Source organism: Natrix helvetica (genome assembly GCF_964273705.1).
Source record: "Natrix helvetica genome assembly, chromosome: 2".
NCBI classification, from domain to species: Eukaryota; Metazoa; Chordata; class Lepidosauria; order Squamata; family Natricidae; genus Natrix; species Natrix helvetica.
This window is the reverse complement of record NC_138552.1, coordinates 151,868,569-151,877,868: the sequence shown is the minus strand read 5'-3', so window position 1 is coordinate 151,877,868 and position 9,300 is coordinate 151,868,569. Positions and strand designations below refer to the sequence as shown.

General features: G+C 36.5%; 1 protein-coding gene across 2 annotated transcripts in view; it reads right to left on the bottom strand.

Annotated features, from left to right (window-relative positions):
- Positions 1–5,305: 5,305 nt before the first annotated feature.
- The window catches only part of KIDINS220 (kinase D interacting substrate 220), a 69,524-nt gene continuing 65,529 nt past the window's right edge, over positions 5,306–9,300 (bottom strand). The window contains exons 29-30 of one of the 2 annotated variants that reach the window (XM_081941322.1): positions 8,531–8,611; positions 5,306–5,472 (exon numbers count right to left, since the gene is read on the bottom strand). In XM_081941322.1, coding sequence (XP_081797448.1) covers positions 5,452–5,472; positions 8,531–8,611 — 102 coding nt within the window. In that variant the 3' untranslated portion in view covers positions 5,306–5,451. Of the gene's footprint in view, positions 5,473–6,284; positions 8,612–9,300 lie in introns of those variants that run through there. The other variant, XM_081941321.1, reaches the window with a different exon arrangement.

Genomic DNA, 9,300 nt, shown 5'->3' with positions numbered 1-9,300 from the left:
CCGTTTTATATCTTTTAGTTTTTTATAACATTTTTAGGTGTAGATTCTATGTTTATAATTAACTGTACCCCACCTTCCTTATGCTGATACTTGACTGTAATAAAAACCTGACTGACAGCTTTACTGCAAAACACAACTATGGAATTTCTCCTGCATTACTTCACTTGGAAACTGCATTTGGACTCTTTCTCGGACTAAGAAACAGATGCATCTCTTTTTCCAAATCTTTTATTTGTTGATTTTGGCACTTTTTGTGTTTAATTTCTTATACTCCATTTTTGAATTAAAATTTTAATTTAGTAGCCAATAGGGCAGGAATATAATCAATATAAATCAAGTCAGTAAATAAATATAGGATATGTTTTCACAAGGAATAATCTGACAGGAAGAGAGAACCAACCATCCACAGAATGCATTAAATGGACGTAGTAGTGAGGGAATGGGATGGTAACCCCTGCATCTCACAACAGAAAACCTGACTTCTAAAATCATTATCTTAAAAATAATAGTTAACTATACATATCTTTGTTGCTCTAGAACAGCAATGGCGAACCTTTTCAGCACTGAGTGCCAAAAAGGGAGCGCATGCTGCCCAGGGGGCATGCTCGCATTGAAAAATGAACTTCCAGTTCCGGCCAGATAGCCTTCCGGTTATTAGTGTGCATGTGTGCGCGATGATCCGCTGGCTGGCGTGCATGCTCACGCTGGAAAATGGAAGACCAGCTCTTCCAGTTACTGGCACTGCCGCACACACAAAGGCCAGCTGATTGTCGCGTGTGCATGCGTGCCAATAACCAGAAAACTAGCTGGCCAGAAACTGGAAGTTCATTTTCTGGTGCGTGTATGCCCCCTGGGCAGCTCCTCTTCCAGGTTGTGGCTCAGACACGGGCGCTTCCTTTTCGGCACTTGGTGCCAAAAAGGTTCGCCATCACAGCTTTAGAACCATAGTTAGAATAAGTAGATTAAAACATTCAGTATGGTCATCTAGATTTTTTAATAATAATGTATCAAAACAGGAATTTGAAATATTGAGTTTAGAAAAGATATTATTCAATTCAGTGTAGCATCATTGAAGAAATTTAAGAATCTTTAATTTAAGCCAACAATGTCCACCAACGCCACTTTTCTTATTAATACTTTGCTTTTTGCTTCTCTGGGAAGATTTCTGTATACCAGTAAGCTCTGAGTGCTTGATCAGACTTTCAGTAGCTTTACCTTTACTTGCTGTTTTATTCTGATTGACCTCAATTTGCAATTAATGCTGTTTCAGTCTTATTAGCTGCCTTAAAGACTCAGAATGAAAACCTAGAACAAGAACTCATATAGTGTAATGAACAATTCACGCATCACTCTTGAAGGATTTCAGTAATTTCAGCAAATACTGCTTTTACTGCTTCTTTCAACTGGAGATAAAAAATGCAAGTGGGAGGAAAAGTGTCTCATCTATTTGTATTATTTAGCTCAGTGGTATACATTTGTTTTGTTTGAAAACTAAAAGTCAAATGTCAGCCACTACATTTGTTCACATAAAATTTATAATTTGGCTCACATCGGTGAATTTATCCCATCAATCTCTGCAGTTCTGGTGTGCTATATCGTGTATGTTAAAACCTTTCTGAATCTAATCTAATAAATGCTCCTGTTGTATCGATTCAGGTTTATTAACTCTTAAAACCACTACCATTAGTCCAATGCCATTATTATATTTGACCAATTCATATATGTTACAGTAGTTTATACTGCACTATTTTATTCCAGAGATATCAGTAGAGATAAGAGGAGAGTTGAGGGAGAAAGAAGGGATCCCTAAAGAAGGCCATGCTTATGCACCCAGCTAGAATTCTTTTAAGACTTTTTCTGAAATGCAACAGTAACAATACCAATGTTAGGAAATAAAAGTTTCTTTAAAAAAAAAAACACATTCTACAGAAATGCCCAATACATTGTTTAATTTATGCCTGAATTTTATAAATTTGTAAAAAAAAATGCATAATGTTACATCCAAAAATGCAGCCATCCACTCACATTCCTAAAAATTGGAAGCGGGGGGCGGATAAGACAGCTTTTCTCTTTATCATCCATTTTCTTCTGGTTCTAAAATCTTTCCTTTGTTCCACTTCCCCATTGAGCCTGTTTTTACTTACAGATAGCAATTTAAGCAAGTGAAGAGTGTTTTTCTTACCTCTGAGTAAGTGCAGGAATTAGTAGGGTTATGGTGGAAATTTACCTTGAGACGCTTATATCCTCAGCCATACCATTCTCAATACCCAGGTTGACTAAGACAAAATATTTCAGAATAAATGTGAAAAAGCCAAAACTTTGAGTAGCTGTCTTCTGTTGAATCTGATTCAGATCAATAGCAACAGAAACCATGCACATATCTATGTAGTTTAAGAACATTTTTATTTAAGTAAACTTCCTGACACCAGAAAGAGCAGGACTGGAGCAGAAGCTTTGAAATATTTACTGAGTGTCAGATGTAAATCTAAGTGTACGTCTGTGGAAGTCTACTATCAAAGCCCATTTTCTAGAAACACTAGTCTATTCAGGTAATGGGGCGGTGGTTTATAGTACAACGTAATAAAAGTCTAATCCTTTTTAAAGAAGTAACCAGTACAAAAAACCTTGAATTGCTACCAACTATCATCAAGTCCATACATTTGGCTGTTGGCCTGTGTCTCTACATAGACACAACAGATGCCTATGAATTGGATGCAGTGGAACTAGATTATTCAACCTGAATTTTCTCTTCAGATGAATGGGAGGGGACTGGTCACAGCTGTTTTATAGAAGAAAACCATTTTCTATCATTCTGTGCTCAACTTGGGCAGATGGGTGCCTTCAAAGCTGGTAAAATGGAAATATCTATTGCCTCTCTAGTTCAGACTTTTCAGCCCAAGCCAAATTGGGGGAGGGTCTCACTGAAGCAAAATAATGAATCATGCCATCCATAAACGTATGTAAAGCTGAAAATAGAAAGGAACACTAGTAACAAAGGAATTTTTGTTCCTCTTTACATGAGTAACTGCAAAGAGGAGAATCCCAAGACCATGTTTCCTGATAGAGATGGAAGGGAAAGCAACTGATAGTATTCAAACCTCGAGTGATTTAATAAAAACAAAAAATTGCTATCCAATAAAGCTCTGGGCGAAATGGAGCACCTGCCCTATTGGCAAATAAGTCACTTAGTCCTCTTAATATTCCAAGAAAGTTTAAATTAACATTGTTGTCACAGTGTACCAGTGGTGGGTTACAATCGGTAAGCCCCGGTACGAGCGAACCGGTGCCTGCTGGGAGCACCAGGTACCGTTCCGGTATGGTGCTCCGGAGGGCCCACCTGCCTGCACTCCTTACCTGTATTTGAGCTGTTCAGGGCTTACGCGCACGGAGCATACGGCGCCTGCGCGACACTCCGCAGAGCAGCTGGAGCATCGTGGGCAGTAAGTATGTATGTGCATGCTGCACATGTGCGCACTGCGTGTGTTCATGTGGTGGAAGCCCGGCCCCGTTGCACCGTACCAGTTGCAATGGGATCCGGAACCCACCACTGCAGTGTACAGTAATTTCATATATTTCTTTGTTCAAGATTGAAGCTCAGTATGCTGCATAGTCAATAAAGAAAAGTGCAGATGCTATACATGGCTTCAAGAAGTTTCATACATAAGCTTTAACAAGCTAATCTTGTTTTAGCTATAAAATTTATGGACTGTCTCAGCTCATCCTAGAGATCTATCTAGTTGCTAAAAGTCAACACCAACTTGATGGCCTATAAATAAAGTCTCAGCAGTGATATAAATGTAACACAAAGAAATGAAAGGCACCCATAATTCAAAAAATTGAGCTTTTTCAGTTTAGGTCACTGCCCTTGGTGTTCTGAAATCTAATGTTTGCAAATTGTAAGCAATTTGTTTATGCAGCCTCCATCAAATATCAGTATATGGTAGAAAAGGGAAATAAAAGCATTTGCTTCCCTTTACTACAGTTCTGCTATATTTGATATAGGGGGAAAGGTGATTAATTTGACTTCTCATATGGGAACAAGCCAGTATAAATTAAAACAAATAGTTTACAAGACCTAACTGGGAATTGCAGTTTTTTTAAGAGGAAGTAATTGTTCTAGTCTTGTCACCTGACAATCTAAAGAGAAGAGGAAAGCACATGGATTCAAGGCTTACTGCAGTATTTTTGAAAGCAGGAAATAAATAAAAAAGTTTATAAGGTTGTTTGTCAACATCTTATTGTTTGAGCTTAGATTTTGAATCCAAATACTGCTGTGAATGGAAGTTTACTTCTTAGAACTTAATATATGGACCTAAGGTAAATAATATGAGATGTGCCCCCCCAAAAAACCTATCCAGGTCAACTTGAGTTTTGAACATCTTTAAACCTATTATTAAAATTTAGTCCCTCTGCTTTATCGTACAAAATTATACAATCAAGTTGAAAATACAAATTTGCAATCTGTAGCATTTTATATTAGCAATTAGGGAATGCAAAATCTCACATTCTCCACAATTGGTGGATATAGCACTCAGATTGGGTTAACTCCGGCCAGCATCCAATGGGACTGAAATGAATTGTTCTGTTCATACCAGAAGTGTACTAGCTTCTAAATACTTCTGACATTGTGATCACATTTCTGATAAAATGGAAATAGCTGTTCAAATTCAAAATGTTTTGCACCCCACTAGTCCAGATCTATTACTTGGTTTTGGTTTACCATGTTACATAAATCCAGCTGACTGCAATTTATTTAATAAATCATGGTTTAGGGTAATGAAGTCCTGTCATGTCTGATAAGATTAAATGGTACAATTTTCTTAATAAAACCAAAGTATTTACATTTTGTTATTCATTTTCATTATTTTTCTAACCAAGCTTTTCTTCTATATATTTCATGAATTGTACTTGGAACAATTTAAAATAAAAATGGATAATTGGTTTAGATTTTTAGTATCTAATTTTTTTAATAAACAATTTGGAATTAGTTCAGATTTTTTAGTTTCTATCCGAGGACTCAGCCTAGTTTCAAAAGTTAACATGAAGAATGCCAAATGATGAATTTAAGGATGTAATCCAATATTAATTTAACTAGATATATTGAAATAAATGAAACTGGCTCCTGAGAATTGCAACCTTAATAATTCCTTCTGCAACTTCCACATATTTTTTTAACTTCTAACTGTGTAGGCATGGTTTCTCATGGTATTATGAAAGAGTTCCATCACTAGGAAATGTAACAGGCTTTTCAGAAGAATATTTTATATATTATATCATTATCATTTAATACTTTTGAAAGGGAGGGGGAGAAAAAGAAAGGTTAAATATCCATTGTGAGCTATGTCAGACCTGATATCTTTTCTCTTGTGCATTTGGTAGCTCTCTTTCTCTCTTCAGCCACTGTCTTCTATAATTTCCCCCATTTTCATTATGAGGATATCCTTCCCCTCTCTATTTTTGTAAGTATTCTGCCTGTAAATATCAATAAAGACTTTCAACAAAAATATACCCAGTTCGTTTAAAAATATATTGAAAGTGTAGCAGCAACTGTTGTATTTAGCATTAAAAATATCTCCCACATTGCAGAATTAAATACCTAATACAAACTATATATTGAAATGAAAAGCCCCCAGGCATGGTAAAGCTTTGTTGGAATTTTGAGATTTTACATGAAAACAAGTTTAACGCCAAGGATTTTGATTCAATAGTATAGCCGTTTCAGGACTTCAAAGAATTCTGGCATGTGCACAGAACTACGCAGCACTCTATTTAAAAAAGGAAAAGCTCTAGACAGAATTCATCTAATTTCTTTCCTTCAGCAAACTGGATGGGTTTTATTGTATTTTCACCTATTTCCCATATACTTCGAAACAGAAAATAGCTGGATTTCATCCACTGGGGAAACCCATACTGCATGTACAGATCTCACATCAACATTCAAGCAACACAGTAAAAATTCTTTAAGCGATTAGGAAAATGGTAAGTAAGAATAAATGATTCAGCTTCTCACTAAAAAAGTATTTACACAGCAGAGATGATGAAGAGATCAACAGATGATTTTAGCTCGGAGATGCAAAAGATGGTGAATTCATGCTCTTTACAGAGCACTTAACAGCTCCCACCAAAGTTAATGGAGACACAGGGATATGATAAGACCGTAAATGCTGAATTCACAATAAGGTTAATTCTACCATAATTCCCCTTTTTAAAAACTCAACTGTTTAATCCTACCAAACAACTGAAAATCTGTTCATTAAAATTAAAGAAAACATCCAACACAAAAGAAGCATGCCTATGGTTTTATTATTATCTCCATTGTAGTGGAATGTATACAATTCACAAATCCTATTTAAAATCATGCATTTTCATTTACATATAAAGTACTGATACTTTGTCCGCAATGCTAAAAACAGAATGCACATAATTATATGCTACATAAAGCCAAACATTGCTATATAAAGGCAAACATTACATTTTTGCTAAGTACTAAGGCCATGAAAGCCACCAATTCTATTTGCTCTCCACAATCAAGTAAAACACATTAATCAAAGGCCACTATTGTTTAAAATTAGAAATACTTTCAAAAGATTACATCAAAGCACGCCCTTGAAAATAATACTATAGAACATCGCAATCACAGTTACTCTTCACAATTACTTTAGAACTATTGTTATACTATAGTCTATGGTAAATAAAAAAAATCAGACAATTTATTCTTAAATCTCGAATACAATTATCATTTCAAACATGCAGTATTCTTTCCTCAAATTTGCAATCACAAATATAGCATTCCCACAGACAATTATTTAAATCAGCAAAAAATGAGTTTTAATACTTCAATTTCAGCGATTTAAACATCAATACTTTTTAAAGTGTCACAGGACTGAAAAGTGTAAAATCATAGGTATCCAACTTATAGACCACTAGCCAGTTCCTTTATTTGATAATTAAAATGTTAAATCAAATTGCTACATTGATTCTTACATAGATGATATTCATTTTTATCTCATCATCGCTTTTCAACATGCAGACAGAAACATGTATACTTTCCCTAGAAAAATTGAACACCATCTTTACCTGATCAACGGCTGCCGTTATTCAATTAATGTTCAATATATTGTGTATTTTTTTCTATTCTAAACCATGAGATTTTGACTGGATTACAACCCTAATTTTTTTTTAGGAGAAGAGCAAACATGAGCAGACGACAGCGAAACAAGCGTTTGCACACTGGAATGATAAAGAAATGTGTAAATCCGACAAGGAACTAAGAAAAGGAGGCTATATAAAAAAATAAAAAAAAATCAAGTACATGGGGGCAATGTGGTAACTTGGATTACTTTCAAAGAATACTCTCTCTCTCTTCTCCAAAGCCTGCAGCATCAGAACCAGTAACGGTCAGAAGCTCAGAAGCATCTTTTGAAAGCCTTGAATAACTTGAACGCTGACTACGCTTATGGGCCACACCTTTAATATTATCATTCTGAACTGCCACTGAGTTAGAACTCGATCCAGGACACAGAATGATTTGAGGAGGTTCTACTATGATACTGTCAGTCTCCTCAAAATTCTGATTGCATCTATTGGTTGGTGCACTATTATTATTCAGGGTGACTGTGCTAGGTGTTCTGTTTAAATTGTAGACTTTTTGACATGCTGGCCAATTCTCTTCTGGACTGCTTGCTATTAAGCTGCTGTCTGAAGGACTTTTCTTATCTTCTGAACAAATTGACATACGCGCGATTGTTGGATCTTGAAGGCCACTCAAGCTATGGGGAATTCCCCTTTTTCCACTGCGGCCATCATCTTCCAGCTCAATGAGATTTGCTTTTTCAAGCTGTGAGTCATCTCCATCATTATGGAGAGAATGATTTGGAGAGCTTTCGTTGGATCTTACTCCAGAATCAGAAGAATCCTTTTTGTCTAGAAGAGCATCTGTCAAATACTCCTTTGCTTTAATCAAGGTTCTGATGGGCTCAGAGCCATGTTCTGGAGATTTGGACTGCTTCTCTACTTTTCCTTCTATTTTCCGGTCTTTACCTTCCTTGAGGAGAGGTGTATTATCAGATTCTTCTGTTCCAGACTCATCTTCATCACTTGGAAGTTTCTGATAACGTAGAGCTACCCCTTTTAATTTCAGATCTGCAGTTTGGAAAATGCTAGTTCTTTCTGAAGATTTCTTCCCAGAAAGAAGCTTGGATCCAGACTGATCTGATTTTTCATCTTCTTCAGTAATGGGATCTAATGGAGATGCATCACTGGTAGATACTGAACTACTGTAATCTACAACATCATTCCGCTTCATCAAGAAGGATTTCCTTCCATCATCTTGTTTCTGTTCAGCATCCTTTCCCTTATCTTGTTCCATACTGGAATGAAGAGAACCTGTGGATGTGCTCTGACCCATGTAAAATGCTGCTGAACTATGTGGTGAAGATCTACCACTAACTGTACTAGAACTTGCACCTCCTTCTAACTGTGACATTTGAGCAATATATTCTCTATATGCATCTCTATATTCTGCTTGTACCTTATCAGTAAGCTTTGAAATTTCAATACTAGAATCTTGAGAATTGAGACTTGAAAGACTTGGAGTCCGGCGGGCTTGTGACTATTTAAAGACAAAGAAAACATATTAAAATATTTTTTTGGATTTATATCCATAATACATCTAAATAGGCACAAATGACTAAAATAAAACCTGAAGAAGTAGTTATGAATAAAAAGTGTTTGATATTTCAGAAAGGGGCACTACGTCAATGGTACAATATATACCATATTTTTGGAGTATAAGACACACCTTTTTTTTCTTCAAAAAAGAGGCTGAATATCTGGGTGCGTCTTATACACTGAATACAGCATTTTTTGCCTCCCCAAACCCCACCCCCTTCACCAAAATAGCCGTGCATAGCTTGTAGGGGGCTTTCAGAGAGCTTCTGGGGGCTGGGGAGAGCCGAAATGAGCAAAAAACAGGCTGTTTTTTGCTCAATCCGCCCCCCCCAGCCCCTAGGAGCACTCTATAAAACTTCCTAAAGGCTATCCGTGCCCTTTTTTTGGCAAAAAACTGGCCAGTTTTCATGAAAAACGGGCCGTTTTTCGCTCGTTTCCCCCCCCCTAGGAGCACTCTATATGCCTCCTAAGGGCTATTCATGTCCTTTGGGGGGGGGAAGGGCCAGTTTTCGTGAAAAACGGGCCATTTTGGGGAGGTTTGCAGAGTGCGAAAACTTTTTTTAAAAAAATTTGCCTCTTTAAAACCTTGGTGTGTCTTATACTCCGCTGTGCCTTATACTCTGAAAAATA